The 21,565-nt window shown below is 40.6% G+C and overlaps 1 protein-coding gene across 3 annotated transcripts in view; it reads left to right on the forward strand.

Annotated features, from left to right (window-relative positions):
* The first annotated feature begins 2,351 nt into the window (after positions 1 to 2,351).
* Positions 2,352 to 21,565, forward strand: part of LOC120032093 (gamma-aminobutyric acid receptor subunit gamma-2) — a 69,802-nt gene continuing 50,588 nt past the window's right edge. For all 3 annotated transcript variants that reach the window (XM_038978037.1, XM_038978045.1, XM_038978051.1), the window contains exons 1-3: positions 2,352 to 2,761; positions 9,036 to 9,178; positions 10,064 to 10,131. In XM_038978037.1, the coding sequence (XP_038833965.1) occupies positions 2,646 to 2,761; positions 9,036 to 9,178; positions 10,064 to 10,131 (327 nt within the window). In that variant the 5' untranslated portion in view covers positions 2,352 to 2,645. The remainder of the gene's footprint in view (positions 2,762 to 9,035; positions 9,179 to 10,063; positions 10,132 to 21,565) is intronic.

The following is a 21,565-nucleotide window of genomic DNA, read 5'->3' on the forward strand; positions in this document are numbered from 1 at the left end:
CACGTTTGCTGGGTTATATAAACATGGGCATGTGAGGTTTTGTTATCATCACTCTAAATGTAGTTCCTCGTCAGTGTAGATATGTGGGTGGCGATGAGACTGAAACCTCTAGCATTTCCACATGTCGCATGCAGTACATTGCTTGTTTAATCTGATAACTTAAGCATCAGGCGCAGCTGAGAAATTAGGTTCGAAACCATTCATGTGGCGATAAAATATATGACAACATACTCTCTTTCTTTTCATTAAAGGTATTATTGATGAAGATATTATTGTAGACCTGGTGAACCAGCATTCAAATTTCCCACAGATAATTATATCACTCCAAGCTTCAATTGTTACAAACGAATACATGGTTTTGTTTATTAAACCAAGGCACCTCACTATCTATGCATGACACAGGCAGCTGGTAAGGCTAGCCATTCAATGGGATGAATTTGAACCAGATAGTGAAACTAAACTGATTTATCATTGCTAATATGCATAGGGGTTGATGCAAGGACCCTGGATCCTGATGTGTATCTGAATGAAACAGTATTTACTATGCAACGTGGAATTGATACATGCAAACAGTTCATCACCGCTATCCTCATAGGACCCTCAGCGATGCGTGTCTGTTGTCGTGTATGCGTGTTGGCTAAGTGTTCAGAGGGATTTTGGCAAGCATCCCATTAAAAAATGTAGACTACTGGATACATCTGTTCCTGTTGAATTCAGATGAGAAAGATTATCTTTTTTGTGACAAAGATTTTCTGACAGTTTGTTTGTTTTCAATTCAGCATGTTTTCTTCTTTGGAAACACTGAGCATGTTAGTTCTGGGCAAAAATATTTGATTTGTGAATGGAAAACATAAGACAAACCCTAGGACAGCACATGAAATCAGGGTCAAATGTCATGTGTTGTCTCATGGTGTAGGCAATGCATTTGGTTGATTTAAATACATACCTTGTACTTTAATTGAAGCAATTTCCCATGGAATACATTCTAGAAATCTATGCTACTGTACCATAGGATATGCTGCTTAGATGTGCCAATGTTCCACAAATTATTGTATGCATACAGTGTACTGTACATATTCTTCCAGGGAGCACAATGCTGCTTTAGATCAGAGCCAAAGTGGCAAACCTCAAAGGACTGCTAAGCACATGTGATGCCTTTGATGACATCACAAACTTGCAGACACTTATCAAACACATATTTTTTTTGGGGGGGGGTCTTCCCCCAGGTGAAAGTAAATGGGGACTGACCATTTAGGTATAACTGTCTCCCATCAGATAATTTGTCAGACAAATGATATTATCTGATTTTATGTTATAGTAAATTACCCAAGGTGACCTCAGAATGAATTACAGCAAATAAGAACATTAATAAGAACATTAATCCCTGTGTTAAACACATTTGGAGACTCTAAAAGAGACCAGTAAACACCACAGTGTTCATACATTACAGCTAACAAGACAGTTGTTAAAATAGCCCCGAACTACAAACCTCCAAGACCAAATACACTATTAGAAAAAAGGGTTCCAAAAAGGTTATTCAGCTGTTCCCATAGGAAAATCCTTTTTGGTTCCAGGTAAAACCCTTTCTGGTTCCAATAAGAAAAATGTTGGGTTCTATGTAGAACATGGAATCCAAAAGGGTTCTACTTGGAACCAAAAGTGTTCTACTAGGAACCAACAAGGGACAGCCGAAGAACACTTTTAGGTTCTACATAGCCCCTTTTTTTCTAAGAGTGTAACCTGTATCAAGCACCTTAACAACTAAAACGTGTCATACATTTTCTTACCTATGGAAATCTACCCATTTGCAAAAAAAAATTGTCATAGTCTAGCTTCCATTTTGAAGATTAATAAAAAAAAAAATCTTCATATCACAACCATCGTAACGTAATTCTTGATAATAGGTTTGCAATCGCAGGCGGAAACCTGCGGGGGAGCTGTCTGGGGTGCTGAAAGCAAAACCGTAGGGGATCTGTACATGGTGGCAACTAGTCGTGTAGGCTATAGCCTAGATTACTTTTTCAGCTCAGTGAAATACATATTGTTTCCATTGTTTACGATGTGAAAGATTTAGCTACAGCATACTTCTTACCGCCATATGGATCTATTTAGTAGCACCCAAATGAATACACGTCTGTCGCACGCTCAAACCTGCCAAACCAACTTTCTCTCAACATTTTATGCGGCATTTCTAGTCTAGCAAAATAACAACCAAAACGATTTAGGGTGCATTTGTTAAGGATAGTAGCAAGCTAAGGTTTATGTTCATCTCTCCACATATCTGCTTCCGCGCGATGAAACCACGCATGTGTTGATCTGTGCTGCAGCAACGTGCATCCGTTCCTCTTTGACCCCAGAGTTAATCTGCATTCAGACTGACGATCCAATATATTTCTAAGATTTGGGATATTAGGCTATTCCGGAACCGTTGTATTTATGTAGTTTTTACTATTATTTCGTATGATCGGTCAAGCTTGCTTCGATTCAATCAGTTTTGTGACCGTTTTCCTCAACACTGCAGCAGGTCTACATTTTCCCGAACCGAATGCTAACGCGAGCCGCTTATGCTATTTGCGTAATGTATCACAGTGAGGATAGACAGTAAATAAGGGGACCCGTCCATCTGCAATAAAGAGGAAAAGAAGATGGTGATAATGGCTCCTACAAATTTAGCATCTAAATGCTCGACAGCGATGGCGAATGCTTCCTTCCCCGTGAAGCTATTTCTCTGGGTGTTTTTATTCGTTAATCTTCCTACAAGGTAAGGCTTTTATTAAAATGCAGACACCAGATACATGTATGGCCGGGCGAATATGTTTTTTTTGCTTACTAGAATGAAAGCCCAGCCCAGTTATTTCAATATCTTATGTTTTCTCGAATCTTCGTCTTATGCTTTCTCTCAGACACGATCAAACAATGTCGCTTATTATAGGGGCTTGTTACAGAACCAGAACTCGTTTAGTTAGGCTACATGTCAACCATTGTTTTCACACATTGTAATGACATGTTAACAGGTTGGTTAGGTAGTGTTGGCCCCACCATGTCATTCACTGTAATGTTTAACGTGATTCCAATAGAGCCGTTTTTGGGGAGGATCTGCAGGATGTCCATTATTTCCACGGGTGTATTCGCTGTAGAAGGAATATAATCACGGTTCTGTAGGCTACTGGGCAATGCGATTCAGATCTGAATAATATTTACAGCCATTGCCATGAACAAATATGTATGAAATAGCATACCATATCTATATATTGAACCATTGCAAATGTAAGCTACTTTTTGCATGTACTGTATGCATACCCTAATTGCATATGTGAATAGCTGGTGAAGGCATAGTCTATTGATGTATGTTCCTTATGTTCCAAGATCCAAAGCATCAACATTCCCAGAATGTTTTTAAGGTGACGGACTGTGACTACAACCATCCTGATGTCTTAACGTTTGAGAATATTATACTGATTCACTGCTAACTCCTGAATCTGTGGAAAGAAAATGCTCAGTTGACTTGTCACGAAAAGGCAGCCATTGCACCAAGAAAACGTGAACACTTGAGAAGGAAGCAGATGGTTTAAGGGCTCACATCGCTTCTGTCTTGTGTGCTCCTTGAGGGTGAGAAATGGAGGGTGATAGATCAGTGTTCATTCAATCACCATCGTGGAAAATGTGACCACGGAGCTCTCTGGCCTAGATTAAAATGTCTGCACTGTGTGCGCAATTGTATTCACACACATTTCAGCCTTTAACGTGATTCAACCCTAATTGAATAGGATTCTGTGGTTAAGAGTTCAGAAATGTACAGTAGGATTTGTATATGCATCTGGGACCTGTGGTTATATCATATCACAGATCACATGAGCATGTTAACTAGATGTATGACATGTTTATCAAAGAAAGACACCTTAAAGGTGCATTCTAGTTAGTAAATTCTAGGAGGAATACTTACATGATACATACATAGGCACCTGTGAAAGAGCAACACTGTATAGGCTGTCAAGACTAGGTACAACATAAGGTTTGGCCTGTCCCTACAAAAGGTATAGGGATTTTATTTTGACACATTTATTTGAAGGGTATAGTTGTTACTACAATTTCCTTACCAGCTATTTGAATTTCAATACTATTCAATTCAATACAATACGAGTATGAGTATGACCTATGAAACCACTGTTAGTAACAATAAGATATTCATAACAATAAGATACTCATAACAATAACATACTCATACAATAAGATACTCATAACAATAACAAACTTCCACTCCAACTATTTGGTTTACAGTATACTGGGCCATGCTCCACGACCACCCATAGTTCACTGTTGGTAGCATCGGCACCCAGGGGAAACACGATGTAATCCCCAGGAAGTATCTGTAAACCCAGGAAGTGCCAAGGCCCTGCCAGCACGAAGTAGTGTCACAATGAGAGACTACCTGTAGCCTAGTGGCCCTCCCTTGGACCCCACCCCACCCAGGCATTTTGTGTTGTGATGTCTCTGATTTCAAAAGGTCAATAGATCATCACAGGTCAGGTAATCTGTGTTGAGTGGATTATCACAATATGATTATTAAGCCATGCCCTGACAGTGCTGGATTAAGGTGGGCCCTAGGCCAGAGGCATAGAAAACAATAGGTGTATTAAGCTGTATCACATTGGTGTGCCTTATCAAATAAATGTGTCGTGTTTGATACATTATGCAACCATTTCAGGCAATCACACTGTGCCCACACCATGTACTAACTAGATGGTCAAGTCAGAGCTCCAGTACAGCAAAACTCAGCATGGCGCTACTGTCAAAATATCTGTTGTTAATTTGCTCCTCTCAATGTGTCCTCTCGCTGTATACTCTCTTTCATCTCACTTGACATAATCAACCATGTTGGATGTATGTTGGACAGGTTGAATAGCCTTTTGTCTAAGATGACAACAATACACAACTACAGTATGGCATATGGAGGAAATTTGTCAACGGTTTATAGGAACCAAGGGCTTATATCAAGTAAGTCACTGTATTGCATGCCAGAAGCAATGCCCTGGGTTGGAGCCCATGTTGCCCATTGGGTTAAACTGGCCCTGATCACAGCATCTGTTGCTATTACACAACTTATATGTCAGACAAACTGCATCTATAGTGTGATCCCTCAGAATGTCTATGTTACAATGACCTACAGGTGTCTCATGTCTCTACTGGACAAAACTTCAATGAATGAAGTGGCTGGCTCTTGCTGTTTTCTTTGAAGGAAGGAATTGGAGATAGAAAGGCCTGTGGGTTTGGCCACGCACATCTATTTATGTGCTTTGGGTATGTCTGCATTATTTTGAGAACACATTTTTACAATTGTTCACCAAATATGAAGAGATGAAGCTTCTCTCTCCCTGGTTGAAAGCACGTATATGTAATGAATGTAATGTCATGTAATATATAGGTAATGTAATGTGAAGTAATGTAATGTAATGTATAGGTAAAACCTGAGGGGACTTTACTTCTACGCCATGACTCAGAGTTTGTCGTCTCCGATACCCATGGGGGAAATGTGAGGACAATTTTAGATTCTGGGATACGACTGTGATTTGGGTCTCAGTGTTGAACTGATAACACATGTAGCCAGGACCTTCCAGTCAGTATTACAATAATCCTGAAGTAGGACCACTGGGATTTATATATACTTTTACATTAGACACTTCATTTTCCTGGTGCATAAGATACCGCTGACTGTGAGGTATCTCAGGATGGTCACTGCTGTGTTAGCCTGCGGTTAGAGTTTTACAATTATCCTGAAAGACACTCTGAATATGGGCCGCTGGGCCTATTCTTAATCCTAAAAAGTAAGTTTATTTTCAAAGGGCACAGGGCATAAGCCTACTGTAGTGGGTAAACTGAGGATGATACTGTGAACAAGTATTTATATAACCTACTTCCTTAAATTCCCACCTGCATGACACTTAATGTGTAGAGAATTACAGTAGGCCTACGTAGTCCCATCTTTCAATTGAACTGTTCTGTTTTAACCAATCAGCTTTCAGGCCTTCCAGGATTCTGCGATCACTTTTTTGTTTGTTGCAAAATTCCCTGCATATTATGGGAGGGCTTGCAAATTTGACCCGTCACCGCACTATTTCCGCATTAAAAAAAAATCTGTTAGTCACAATATTATCGCATAAAACTGACCCATCACCGCAGTACAAAAATAAGGCTTGCAATTTCAACCAATCGCCGCACATTTACCGCATAACATGGTTCAATCAAGCGACAAACGTGTTCCTTCATCAGTGCATTTTCGTGACAAATATCAGCAAAAAATCCCAGAGAAATCCTGGAGGGACTGAGCTTCAGTGTGTTATTGGATTTTGACTTGGATTTGCCATCTTCTGCTAGCTAGTTCCCTCACAAACCTGTGTGTAGGCCTACTGGTCCTTTTGTCTTATCTGAACTGTTGATACAAATTAAACCAAGAGTCTTGTGCCTCTCAAATTGGCCTAATCTGCCTTAGGTTTTATTTCATCATTGTTTATTTATTTATTTAACCTTTATTTGTCCAGGTTAGTCTCATTGAGAACATCTCTTTTTCATTTTTCTTTTATTGTTGAAAAAAAAAAATCCTCATGTTTCTAATCTGTCTGATTCCATTTAGTTAGGATCATCTGAGTCCACGAATATCGCTGCTGCAAGAGGTGAGCTAATCAGGGCAGGCCACCACAGGTCAGTTGATCTGTCACTAATAGCTCTGTGTCCTCAGGACAGGGCACCGGGAGGGAAGCCATTTTACAAAATGTCAGCTAAACTGCAATCTCACTCTCCATGAAATGAACAAACATAGGCATTTTCATCTTGTTCCACCAGCATATATAGATATCCTAGTACCTTCACAATAGCAATAACACGCAAAGTGGTGTGAGGACCTCCATTAAGGCAGTTTGTGTTTTTGTATTTCATTAAGATTGTGCTAGCTAGCATAATGAGTCTTCATTAGGTGTAATGATAGTAAGAATGGTGACTAGTGATTGCCTAGTGTCTCGTGTGTGGTTGGCTGCATGGGAAGAGAGTTCGGAGGGCCGTGCCAGCATTAGCCACAATCACAAACACAGGGAAATGATAGCTTACGGAAACGTGACATACTATCAACAGGGAAGCAGGGATTTTTCCACATGATAATATAATGCTCAAGAGACATTTTAAGTATACATCAAAATTATCACCGCTTTTTTTGTAACATTTGAAATTATGGTTTAGTCACTGATTTGGGTGTCTTAAATGTATATTGGTATTTGATTAATTATTGGTTTTGATAAACATTTAATCAGAAAGCATATTTAACAGTACTCATGTAACCTGCATTTTCAAATGCATCCTAAATTGTTTTGTGAAGACCGTGTTTCACATGCTGACATTTGAGTTCTCTTTTCATCTGATAACAGTTTTCACATGATGCAACCACAGTAAAGGACAATTTAAACATTTGAGTATACAGTAGGAAACAGTCCTCTTGTGGTTAGCTAGGCCCTTCTCAATAGAGGTAGCTACAATAACATTAGTGCACTCCAGTGCACTCCAGCATCACACTCTAGCTTGGACATATTTATGGGCCTCCCTTTACCAAATGAACCAGTGATACTTCAGATCTGTCTGAGGTACATGCACAGATTTCTCTTTCATCCAGCCACTTCTGGAGGATTTCCATTGACAGTACAGAGTTCTGTTAAAACCTAGTAACAGCACCTGAACGCCATTGGCTCAACTCTGTAGTGGATTAAAACCACAGATCTAAAATGTTCAGTCTATTTCAATGTACATTCTAGTTCTATGATTCGAATCAGATCCATTTACAGTGTCCAAGATAGCCCAAAAAGATCCAAGCTGTCCTGAATCCGTCTATGAAGTTTTAATGTGAGGGTGGTGCCGCCATATAGGAATATTGAGCACTTAATGCTGCCTGAGGAAGACTGGTAGTCAAAACACGATATCCTGCACCATACCTAAGTGCATGAAAAAGCCATTAGAGAGATATGTGATGTGTGTCTTTTGTTTTTGCACCATGGAAAAAAAACATCCAAGCTCAAAAGCCTCTCTCTGCTCAAAGGGCTTCCGATGGCTGGCTGTTCTCAAGGTTGTTTTATTATATATCCCTCAGATTCCATGGTTACTGAGTTGGGGTGAGCTCTGGAGCTGTGAGTTCTGATACAATCGAAATCCTTCATATTCCATCGTATTGTGCCATTGGCAGTAACAACCTCCCAGAACCCACAATCTGTGAGTTTGTTAGGCTGATCACACACTTCATGGCAGTTTGTTGCCGTTAGCACTTCTAGATCAAGCTCGTCTGTGGTGTACTCCAATGCACCATTATTAGCCTATGCATGTCTCCGGCCTCAGTTTCCCAGACCCATTGCAAAACACCTTTTATTCAGCATGCAATTCAGTTAGCTGACTCTTGGCTGAGTGAAGCAAACATTTATGAGGATTGTTGAGACATCTTAATGCATTGAGACGTTTTACAGATGTGAGCCACGTCACAAGACTGACCCTTCTGCTTGAGCACTGAAAAGAGTGCAGAAAACCAAAGAATCCTTTTACAAAATCTCACAAATGGAACACTGTCTGTACCTTGCATTTCTTCAGGGTTGTGGAAGGGTTCTGGAAGTATCTCTCCCCATGTTTCTCCCCTAACTGCGTTTTTGGGGACTATGGCACTATTCATTGCCGTCATCCTCAGTTCCAGCTGCGCTATGGGACTGGTGTCAGTTTGTGAGGACTTTCATGTAGGGCAACACATAGAGATCAGTGGCAATCAGCAGGAGTTCTGCCCTTTTATCCCATTTCTGGCTTGTCCTTTAATTTCAACCAGAGGGAAGTGCACATTTGTAAGAACGGAGCCTAAACACATAGCAAGCTTAGCCTAGCGTGATGTAGTGGTCTTTGCTGTGCTGATGTGGGAAGGGAAGTTGCTGATTTTCTCTCTTTTCATTTGACCTCACTGCTTATAGTGCTGGTGGAAAAATCATTTATTCATATTTCCTCTGTTCCCTTTTTCCTCTCCTCAGCTCCATCCAGACTGAAAACGACGATGATGAAGTGACAAACAAAACTTGGGTGTTGACTCCCAAAGTGTACGAGAGCGATGTCACCAACATCCTAAACAGCCTACTAGATGGCTACGATAACAAACTGCGACCAGATATAGGAGGTAGGTGTCATAGCAACGCACATTGATTGGCTGCTGCTGCTGCTATGGCCGCCCTCCCCGTTACCAATCTCCATTCTCATCAGCATCGTCAACACAAGCCACGAGGGATGAACAGACACCATCATCACTGATAGCATCGTCAACGACAGTCCTCTCATTTCAATGAGCCCATTCAGACTACAGGACCATAGGCCCACCACAGTATGACTCATGTAGCATTGTTATGCAGAGGCGGCGTCAGCTGTGAAAGCTGGACGGGCTGGTAATGCATCGTGGGCCTTTTAGCATTGTCCGTCACTGCACTGCTGTGGGCCAAGTATAGAGTCAGTGAAGTAGCTTTCGCTCCCTTCACTTTGACTGGCAGCTGGGCTCAGCTCCCATGTTCAGACAGAGAATGCATACACGGGTGTAAGATCTTAATTTGACCCGTATCGTCGCAGGAAAATGATTCTGCAGCGACAGGATTTGAATGTTCAGTCCATAATGTTGCATGATCAGTGGTCAGGCTACTAGCTGACCAGAATTAGGCTACGAGAAAAGTGCAATAATGTTACCGTGCATTAGTGCAGGTGTTCAGTGTGTAGATCATTTTGTGTAGATCATTAAGCTCATCTGCATGTCCTGCGGCACAGGAAAAGTCTCAGCGACAACAGAGTGATCAAATGAAGATCCTACAGCTGTAGCTGCAGTATATCAGAGAGAGAGAGAGAGAGAGATTTTCAGCACCATGGACAGCTAACACCATACCATAATTTCACACTCATACACACTAACTGCTACAGCATCACAAGCTATATAGCCTTGACATAAGATAGACATCAACAACACATAATACCCCATCGTTCATCGAATGTGCATCATTACACTTGTTTTTTCTTCTTTCAGTCAAACCAACCGTGATCCACACGGACATGTTTGTCAACAGTATCGGCCCAGTAAATGCTATCAATATGGTGAGTATACTAGTCCCCTCTCTCAAATTACACTCTGATGCCACGGTAATATTTTATCTCGGTAGCCGGTGAATTGTTTTTGTTTATCGTCTCATCATTGCACTTTTTCCCATACATTTGGCGTCATAGATACATTTGAAGTTGTAATGTTGATGAATTGCGTTATGTAATGAATGACATAATTGTGTTGTGCTTGTGTTGCTTTCATGTCACGCCACGGATTGTTGCATACATCAAACTTGAGATAATATGGCCTGATTCCTGCTCATGGTAATATCATGGCTTTTGTTGCATTTCCTTGACTATGGTTGTCGGATAAACATATAGAATTAAATGGAGTAGGCCCATACTAACTTGATGGAATAAGCTATTTGTAGACGGAGTACAGGCGTTAAGCTGGGCTGTAAAAACAGGGCAGGATGGGTATGGCTTGAAGAGCCTGTACTCTAACCGCAATCCCTGCTGAGGATCATATTTCATTGCAATTCAGCACAACAATCTCTCATCTCCATCATCGGCGAGCACCAAGCCACAGAAAGTCTTAACACAAGTGTGGCTCTTTTACCGTCATCACAGGGTTAAGAGACAGTCACGGTTTTGATCTCCTGTTAATCACCTTGAGGCTGTGTATGTGTGCGTTGTGTGTTTGTCTGCATGCGAGCGTGCCCATGTGTGTGCATGCACGTGCATGTGTGAAGACCACATTGATTTCTGTACATTTAGATGTAATCAGTGCTGTAGGTACGTTCACGTTAAATCGCATGGCTGTTGTTGAGGAAATTGTGGTGAGGATGCTAGCTTTTCTAAAGAGAAGAGGATTATGGGTCGACTGATGATGCAGGGGTGTCTCAAAGCATGGACATAATGGTGAACAGTATGGTATAAACTAGGACTACTCACTCTGCCAGAGCTCTTAGGATCGTCCGTTTGGAGCAAGGCCTGCTTGGGTGGGTCGTCGGTTGAAATGTCCTGTACAAAGATAGTTTCATTTTTTTTGTTGTCATATGAATGCTTTCTTCCAGGTTCCTTCTCGACAATGCAACAACAATAATAAATAATAAAATAAGAATATCAACATAAAGTAAATGGCCCAGTAGAATAGAATAGACATTTTAGCATAAGTATAATACAGGAAGACACCATTTATAGTCCAATATTTACACATGTGTCAGGGAAGGGGGGATTGGGTGAAAAAGGTTTAAATTGTACAGTATTAGTAATAGTAAATAAGAGTCTGGTGGCAGCAGTTGTGATGTGTGTGTGTAACATGCATGTATATATTAGAGGTCGACCGATTATGATTTTTCAACACCGATACCAATTATTGGAGGACCAAAAAAAGGCGATACCGATTAATCGGACAATTTTTATTTTATTTATTTGTAATAATGACAATTACAACAATACTGAATGAACACTTATTTTAACTTAATATAATACATCAATAAAATCAATTTAGCCTCAAATAAATAATGAAACATGTTCAATTTGGTTTAAATAATGCAAAAACAAAGTGTGCCATGTAAGAAAGCTAACGTTTAAGTTCCTTGCTCAGAACATGAGAACATATGAAAGCTGGTGGTTCCTTTTAACATCCTTTTAACATGAGTCTTCAATATTCCCAGGTAAGAAGTTTTAGGTTGTAGTTATTATAGGAATTATAGGACTATTTCTCTCTATACGATTTGTATTTCATATACCTTTGACTATTGGATGTTCTTATAGGCACTTTAGTATTGCCAGTGTAACAGTATAGCTTCCATCCCTCTCCTCGCCGCTACCTGGGCTCGAACCAGGAACACATCGACAACAGCCACCCTCGAAGCAGCATTACCCATGCAGAGCAAGGGGAACAACTATTCCAAGTCTCAGAGCGAGTGACATTTGAAACGCTATTAGCGCGCACCCCACCCCGCTAACTAGCTAGCCATTTCACATCAGTTACACCAGCCTAATCTCGGGAGTTGATAGGCTTGAAGTCATAAACAGCGCAATGCTTGAAGCATTGCGAAGAGCTGCTGGCAAAACACACGAAATTGCTGTTTGAATGAATGCTTACGAGCCTGCTGGTGCCTACCATCACTCAGTCAGACTGCTGTATCAAATCATAGACTTAATTATAACATAATAATTTTGCGTGCCAGCGAGTCATCAGGGTTCATTCTGCTGACATTGAATGCTGCAGTACGGGCTCTCAGCATGGTACGGATTTCTCTGTTCATCCAGGGTTTTTGGTTGGGGTATGTCCGGGTTATTGCGAGTACAACGTCATCAACACATTCCCTAATGAAGCCTGTGACTGATTATGTACTGTATATTCCTCAATGTTAATAGATGAGTCCTGGATGGATGAATCTTCCAATTAGCATTCTCAAAACAGTCCTGCAGCATTGCGTCTGCCTTCTCCGTCCAGCGTCTCACTATTCTTCGTGTTGGTGACTAATTCTTGAGTTGCTGCTTGTAGGCGGGGAATAGGAACAGAGAGACGTGACCTGATTGGCCAAAGTGGGGGCGGGGGGATGGCTTTGTACACATCACGCATGTTTGCATACACATGGTCCAGCACATTGTTTCCTGTCAAGGGGCAGGATACATGTTGTTGATACTTTTGTTTTAAATTTGCTTGGTTAAAATCTCCCGTGACAAAGACTGCTTCCAGGTTATACCTCTAGTTTTGGGTTTAATGTGTCAATGTATAGTTCATGTACATGAATAATCAATTCATTTAATTACTGTTTTACCTTAGCCACGGAATCCCTTGTTTGATATGAGACAGACATATTTTTTTAAGCTGGAGGCAGCCGTTTTTCCAACCTAAGTGTCATACGGAATCTGGGCAACTCCCTTGCCATTTGATTGAGAGCCAGCAAGCAGCACCAGAAGCGGTGTGTTTTCCCTTTACGAGACAGACAGCCTACAGTAGTCGACCTAATCACTATCAGTAGTTAAAACAAATATTTTCAAGAAAGAAACATGTCAGCCAAACAGGTAACATATAGGTTATGCATAATACACCACATGACCAAAAGTATGTGGACACCTGTTTGTCAAACATCTCATTCCAAAATCATGGGCATTAATACGGTTTTGGTCCCCCATTTGCTGCTATAACAGCCTCTACTCTTCTGGGCAGGCTTTCCAATAGATGTTGGCACATTGCTGCAGGGAGTTGCTTCCATTCAGCCACAACAGCATTAGTGAAGTCGGGCACTGATGTTGGGTGATTAGGCCTGGCTCGCAGTCGGCGTTTCAATTCATCCCAAAGGTGTTCGATGGGTTTGAGGTCAAGGCTCTTTGCAGGCCAGTCAAGTTCTTCCACACCAATCTCGACAAACCCTTTCTCTATGAACCTTCCTTTGTTCACGGGGGAATTGTCATGCTGAGACAGGAATGGGCCTTCCCCAAACGGTTGCCACAAATTTGGAAGCACAGAATCGTCTACTGCCAATGTTTGTCGATGGAGATTGCATTGCTGTCTGCACGGTTTTATACACCTGTCAGCAATGGGTGTGGATGAAATATCTGAATTTGAAAAGTCCACTTACTTTTGTATATATAGTCTATGTTTTTATTCCAAATGTAGAGTATTATTTATGAGCACGTATTTATGTATTGACGTATATTTTCCAACACCAATTGTTGTGTATAGAATGCTGCTTTGCTAAAGTAGCTTATTCTTAAAACAAAAAAATGCTACAAAGTATGTGACGTAAATGTTATACTGATGTACAGGATCAGCAATGCAGAATGGACTGAATTGGTTTCTGAAGCTTCATGTACAGTAGGCCTCGATATCCTGACTGTTTGATTATGCTTGTTTTTTTTAGACTGTGAAAGCCCATTAGCTCTGAGACATAGATCAGGCTGGGGTGGAATGGGATGGACCCCCCTACTGTGTTGAGAGACAGAGGTGGGATAGGGAGCAAATTTGAGCTCCCTCTTGGCAAGGCCCAAATGAAAAGGCATGAGAGCCATGTCATTGGCTTTGGGCTGTCTGTTTATTTATATATATTTTTTTATATAGCCTATTGAATTGGCATAGGTGTGTTCTGGGTAACAGAGTTGCTTTTTTATCTCGTTTATGACTCTGGTGTGGATTTGGGCTTTATTGTTGGGCTAAGCTTTGTAGAAAATGTAATGCCTCTATGCCTTCTCACACACACACACACAACTCCCCAGATTTTTCTCTACCCGCACATCACTTTTGAACCTCAGGGCTCTACCATTCCATAAAGCATAATGAAAAAAATAAAACTGTCAAATAGTAATCAAATAATATACCCCTTATCTGCCCATCTCTATTTTCTCTCTTTCGCTTTCCCTCTTTTTCTTCCTTTCTCTTCCTTTCCCTCTTTTTCTTCCTTTCTCTTCCTTTCCCTCTTTTTCTTCCTTTCTCTTCCTTTCCCTCTTTTTCTTCCTTTCTCTTCCTTTCCCTCTTTTTCTTCCTTTCTCTTCCTTTCCCTCTTTTTCTTCCTTTCTCTTCCTTTCTCTTCCTTTCCCTCTTTTTCTTCCTTTCTCTTCCTTTCTCTTCCTTTCCCTCTTTTTCTTCCTTTCTCTTCCTTTCTCTTCCTTTCTTTCTCTTCCTTTCCCTCTTTTTCTTCCTTTCTCTTCCTTTCTTTCTCTTCCTTTCCCTCTTTTTCTTCCTTTCTCTTCCTTTCTCTTCCTTTCTTTCTCTTCCTTTCCCTCTTTTTCTTCCTTTCTCTTCCTTTCTCTTCCTTTCTTTCTCTTCCTTTCCCTCTTTTTCTTCCTTTCTCTTCCTTTCTTTCTCTTCCTTTCTCTTCCTTTCTTTCTCTTCCTTTCCCTCTTTTTCTTCCTTTCTCTTCCTTTCTTTCTCTTCCTTTCTCTTCCTTTCTTTCTCTTCCTTTCCCTCTTTCTCTCTTCCTTTCTTTCTCTTCCTTTCCCTCTTTCTCTCTTCCTTTCTCTTCCTTTCTCTTCCTTTCTTTCTCTTCCTTTCCCTCTTTCTCTCTTCCTTTCTTTCTCTTCCTTTCTTTCTCTTCCTTTCCCCCTTTCTTTCTCTTCCTTTCTTTCTCTTCCTTTCCCTCTTTCTCTCTTCCTTTCCCTCTTTCTCTCTTCCTTTCCCGCTTTCTCTCTTCCTTTCTTTCTCTTCCTTTCTCTTCCTTTCTTTCTCTTCCTTTCTCTCTTTCTCTCTTCCTTTCTTTCTCTTCCTTTCCCTCTTTCTCTCTTCCTTTCCCTCTTTCTCTCTTCCTTTCTTTCTCTTCCTTTCCCTCTTTCTCTCTTCCTTTCCCTCTTTCTCTCTTCCTTTCTTTCTCTTCCTTTCTCTTCCTTTCTTTCTCTTCCTTTCCCTCTTTCTCTCTTCCTTTCTTTCTCTTCCTTTCTTTCTCTTCCTTTCCCCCTTTCTTTCTCTTCCTTTCTTTCTCTTCCTTTCCCTCTTTCTCTCTTCCTTTCCCGCTTTCTCTCTTCCTTTCTTTCTCTTCCTTTCTCTTCCTTTCTTTCTCTTCCTTTCCCTCTTTCTCTCTTCCTTTCTTTCTCTTCCTTTCTTTCTCTTCCTTTCCCTCTTTCTCTCTTCCTTTCTTTCTCTTCCTTTACCTCTTTCTCTCTTCCTTTCCCTCTTTCTCTCTTCCTTTCTTTCTCTTCCTTTCCCTCTTTCTCTCTTCCTTTCCCTCTTTCTCTCTTCCTTTCTTTCTCTTCCTTTCTCTTCCTTTCTTTCTCTTCCTTTCCCTCTTTCTCTCTTCCTTTCTTTCTCTTCCTTTCCCTCTTTCTCTCTTCCTTTCTTTCTCTTCCTTTCCCTCTTTCTCTCTTCCTTTCTTTCTCTTCCTTTCCCTCTTTCTCTCTTCCTTTCCCTCTTTCTCTCTTCCTTTCTTTCTCTTCCTTTCTCTTCCTTTCTTTCTCTTCCTTTCCCTCTTTCTCTCTTCCTTTCTTTCTCTTCCTTTCCCTCTTTCTCTCTTCCTTTCTTTCTCTTCCTTTCCCTCTTTCTCTCTTCCTTTCTTTCTCTTCCTTTCCCTCTTTCTCTCTTCCTTTCCCTCTTTCTCTCTTCCTTTCTTTCTCTTCCTTTCTCTTCCTTTCTTTCTCTTCCTTTCCCTCTTTCTCTCTTCCTTTCTTTCTCTTCCTTTCTCTTCCTTTCTTTCTCTTCCTTTCCCTCTTTCTCTCTTCCTTTCTTTCTCTTCCTTTCTCTTCCTTTCTTTCTCTTCCTTTCCCTCTTTCTCTCTTCCTTTCTTTCTCTTCCTTTCTCTTCCTTTCTTTCTCTTCCTTTCCCTCTTTCTCTCTTCCTTTCTTTCTCTTCCTTTCTCTTCCTTTCTTTCTCTTCCTTTCCCTCTTTCTCTCTTCCTTTCTTTCTCTTCCTTTCTCTTCCTTTCTTTCTCTTCCTTTCCCTCTTTCTCTCTTCCTTTCTTTCTCTTCCTTTCTCTTCCTTTCTTTCTCTTCCTTTCCCTCTTTCTCTCTTCCTTTCTTTCTCTTCCTTTCCCTCTTTCTCTCTTCCTTTCTTTCTCTTCCTTCCTCTTCCTTTCTTTCTCTTCCTTTCCCTCTTTCTCTCTTCCTTTCTTTCTCTTCCTTTCCCTCTTTCTCTCTTCCTTTCCCTCTTTCTCTCTTCCTTTCTTTCTCTTCCTTTCCCTCTTTCTCTCTTCCTTTCCCTCTTTCTCTCTTCCTTTCTTTCTCTTCCTTTCTCTTCCTTTCTTTCTCTTCCTTTCCCTCTTTCTCTCTTCCTTTCTTTCTCTTTCTTTCCCTCTTTCTCTCTTCCTTTCCCTCTTTCTCTCTTCCTTTCCCTCTTTCTCTCTTCCTTTCCCTCTTTCTCTCTTCCTTTCTCTTCCTTTCTTTCTCTTCCTTTCCCTCTTTCTCTCTTCCTTTCTTTCTCTTCCTTTCTCTTCCTTTCTTTCTCTTCCTTTCCCTCTTTCTCTCTTCCTTTCTTTCTCTTCCTTTCTCTTCCTTTCTTTCTCTTCCTTTCCCTCTTTCTCTCTTCCTTTCTTTCTCTTCCTTTCTCTTCCTTTCTTTCTCTTCCTTTCCCTCTTTCTCTCTTCCTTTCTTTCTCTTCCTTTCTCTTCCTTTCTTTCTCTTCCTTTCCCTCTTTCTCTCTTCCTTTCTTTCTCTTCCTTTCTCTTCCTTTCTTTCTCTTCCTTTCCCTCTTTCTCTCTTCCTTTCTTTCTCTTCCTTTCTCTTCCTTTCTTTCTCTTCCTTTCCCTCTTTCTCTCTTCCTTTCTTTCTCTTCCTTTCTCTTCCTTTCTTTCTCTTCCTTTCCCTCTTTCTCTCTTCCTTTCTTTCTCTTCCTTTCTCTTTCTCTTCCTTTCTCTTCCTTTCTTTCTCTTCCTTTCCCTCTTTCTCTCTTCCTTTCTTTCTCTTCCTTTCTCTTCCTTTCTTTCTCTTCCTTTCCCTCTTTCTCTCTTCCTTTCTTTCTCTTCCTTTCTCTTCCTTTCTTTCTCTTCCTTTCCCTCTTTCTCTCTTCCTTTCTTTCTCTTCCTTTCTCTTCCTTTCTTTCTCTTCCTTTCCCTCTTTCTCTCTTCCTTTCTTTCTCTTCCTTTCTCTTCCTTTCTTTCTCTTCCTTTCCCTCTTTCTCTCTTCCTTTCTTTCTCTTCCTTTCTCTTCCTTTCTTTCTCTTCCTTTCCCTCTTTCTCTTCCTTTCCCTCTTTCTCTCTTCCTTTCTTTCTCTTCCTTTCTCTTCCTTTCTTTCTCTTCCTTTCCCTCTTTCTCTCTTCCTTTCTTTCTCTTCCTTTCCCTCTTTCTCTCTCTCTTCCTCTCTCTTCCTTTCCCTCTCTCTCTCTCTCTCTCTCTCTCTCTCTCTCTCTCTCTCTCTCTCTCTCTCTCTCTCTCTCTCTCTCTCTCTCTCTCTCTCTCTCTCTCTCTCTCTCTCTCTCTCAAACACACACACACACGACTACACACACACTGGTCTCCCCTTTCTTCAGTGCTCTATTGAATACCCTTCATATACAGTACCTTCAGAAAGTATTCACTTGACTTTATCCACATTTTGCTGTGTTACAGCCTGAATTTGAAATGGATAGAATTTAGATTTGTCATCACAGGCCTACACACAATATTCCATAAAGTCATAGTGGAATTGTGATTTTAGAGTTTTTTTTTACAAATTAACTAAAAATGAAAAGCTGAAATGTCTTGAGTCAGTCAATAAGTATTCAGGAGTAGAAATGTGTTTAACAAGTCACATAATATGTTGCATGGACTCTGTGTGCAATAATAGTGTTCAACATGATTTTTGAATGACTACCTTACCCTACCTGTACACCACACATACCATTATCTGTTAGGCACCTCAGTCGAGCAGTGAATTTCAAACACAGATTCAACCACAAAGACCAGTGAGGTTTTCCAATGCCTCTCAAAGAAGGGCTCCTGTTGGTAGATGGGTAAAAAAAGCAGACATTGAATATCCCTTTGAGCATGGTGAAGTTATAAATTACACTTTGGATTGTGTATCAGTACACCCAGTCACTACAAAGATAGTCATCCTTCCTAACCCAGTTGCCAGAGAGGAAGGAAACCTCTGAGGGACTTGACCATGAGGCCAAAGGTGACTTTAAAACAGTTAAAGTTTAATGGCTGTGATAGGAGAAAATTGAGGATGGATCAACAACATTGTAGTAACTGCACAATACTAACCTAAATTACAGAGTGAAAATAAGGAAGTCTGTACAGAATAAAAATGTTCAAAAACATGCATCCTGTTTACAACAAGGCACTAAAACATGTGGCAAAGCAATTAACCTTTAGTCCTGAATAAAACGCGTTATGTTTGGGGCACATCCAATACAATACATTACTGAGTACCACTCCATATTTTCAAGCATAGTGGTGGCTTCATCATGTTATTGTCACGCCTTGACCATAGAGAGCTGTTTATTCTCTATGTTGGTTAGGTTGGGGTGTGATTAAGGGTGGGTTATCTAGCGGAATTATATATCTATGTTGGCCTGGTATGGTTCCCAATCAGAGGCAGCTGTTTATCGTTGTCTCTGATTGGGGATCATATTTAGGTAGCCATTTCCCCATTGTGCTTTGTGGGATCTTGTCTAGGTATAGTTGCCAGTGAGCATTATATCAGCTTCACGTTGCATTTGTGCGCGTTATTGTTTTTGTTCTTTGAGTTTTTCTCTTCCTAATAAAAGGGATGGAAACATACCACGCTGCATCTTGGTCCAATCATTATGACGAGCGTGACAGTTATGGGTATGCTTATAATTGTTAAGGACTGGGGTGTACTCCAGGGTAAAAAATAATCGGAATGGACTTAAGCACAGGCAAAAAAAATCCTAGAGGAAAACCTGGTACAGTCTACTTTCCACCAGACACTGGGAGATGAATTCAGCTTTCAGCTTCACAATAATCTAAAACACTAGGCCAAATCAACACTGGAGTTTCTTACTCAGAAGACAGTGAATGTTCCTGAGTGGCTGAGTTACAGTTTTGACTTAAATCTGCCTGAAAATGGTTGTCTAGCAATGATCAATAACCAAAATGACATTGCTTGAAGAAATTTGAAAAGAATAACGGGCAAATGTTGCACAATCCAGGTGTGGAAAGCTCTTAGAGACTTACCCAGAAAGAAACACAGCTGTAATTAGTGCCAAAGGTGCTTCTAAAAAGTATTGACTCAGGGGTGTGAATACTTATGGTACCTGTCACACCCTGGCCTTAGTTATCTTTGTTTTCTTTATTATTTTAGTTAGGTCAGGGTGTGACATGGGGGATGTATGTGTTTTGTGTTGTCTAGGGTTTTTTGTATGTTTATGGGGCATTGTTCAGTCTAGGTGTTTGTATGTCTATCGTTGTCTCTGATTGGGAGCCATATTTAGGCAGCCATAGTCATTAGGTAGTTTGTGGGTGATTGTCTATGTCTATGTTGCATGTTAGCACTTAGTTTGTATAGCTTCACGTTCGTCGGTTTATTGTTTTGATTTTGTTTGTATAGTGTTCTTCGTTTTCGTCTTTATTAAAAGTAAAGATGTATTGCTATCACGCTGCGCCTTGGTCCTCCTCTCTTTCCCGTAACGACGATCGTGACAGTACCAGTCAAAAGTTTGGACACACCTACTCAGTACAGGGTTTTCTTTATTTTTACTATGTTCTACATTGTAAAATAATAGTGAAGACATCAAAACTATGAAATAACACATATGGAATCGTGCAGTTACCAAAAAAGGGTTAAACAAATCAAAATATATTTTATATTTGAGATTCTTAAAAGAAGCCACCCTCTGCCTTGATGACAGCTTTGTACACTCTTGGCATTCTCTCAACCAGCTTCATGAGGTAGTCACCTAGAAAGCATTTCAATTAACATGCGTGCCTTGTCAAAAGTTAATTTGTGGACTTTCTTTCCTTCTTAATGCGTTTGAGCCAATCAGTAGTGTTGTGACAAGGTAGGAGTGGTATACAGAAGATAGCCTTATTTGGTAAAAGACCAAGTCCATATTATGGCAAGAACAGCTCAAATAAGCAAAGATAAATGACAGTCCATCTTTACTTTAAGACATGAAGGTCAGTCAATACAGAACATTTCAAGAACTTTTAAATTTTCTTCAAGTGCACTCGCAAAAACCATCAAGTGCTATGATGTAGCTGGCTCTCATGAGGACCACCACAGGAAAGGAATACCCAGACCCTGCTGCAGAGGATAAGTTCATTGGAGTTAACTGCACCTCAGTTTGCAGCTCAAATAAATGCTTCACAGAGTTCAAGTAACAGACACATCTCAATATCAACTGTTCAGACGAGACTGCGTGGATCAGGCCTTAACGGTCGAAAATCCTCAAAGAAACCACTACTAAAGGACACCAATAAGAAGAAGAGACTTGCTTAGGCCAAGAAACACAAGCAATAGACATTCGGCCGGTGGAAATCTGTCCTTTTGTCTGATGAGTCCAAATTTGAGATTTTTGGTTCTAGCTTCTTGAGCCTATGGGGGGTGCTATTTCGATCTTGGAAAAATTGGTCCCCAAATTAAACTGCCTCGTACTCAATTCTTGCTCGTACAATATGCATATTATTATTACTATTGGATAGAAAACACTCTCCAGTTTCTAAAACCGTTTGAATTATGTCTCTGAGTGAAACAGAACTCATTCTGCAGCACTTTTCCTGCCAGGGAGTGAGATTTCTGAAATCGTGGTCCCTGTTCCCAGGTCAGTTTATAAGTCCCTGTGAACGCTGTGGGGCTACAAACACTGCATACGCCTTCCTCTAGATGTCAGTAAGTGGTGACAATTTGAATGGAGTCGATTGCGCAATCTGGGACCTTATATAAGATCCTGGAGCGGAAGTACCTTTCTTTTCAACCGTGCGCCTGACGCACAATGGACGTCGGACTGGCCTCCTTCCAAGCTTTGGTTTAGCCAGTTCTATATCTCCGGTCATGTTTTTATTCGTTATAGTTGTTAAAGACATCATAAGGTAGTTAATTTAAACCGACTTATAGCAGTTTATAGCAGTTTATTGCGATTTTCTGGCATTTCTTTGTGACGCACTT

The sequence above is a fragment of the Salvelinus namaycush genome, chromosome 3, assembly GCF_016432855.1.
Source record: "Salvelinus namaycush isolate Seneca chromosome 3, SaNama_1.0, whole genome shotgun sequence".
In the NCBI taxonomy this organism is placed as follows: Eukaryota; Metazoa; Chordata; class Actinopteri; order Salmoniformes; family Salmonidae; genus Salvelinus; species Salvelinus namaycush.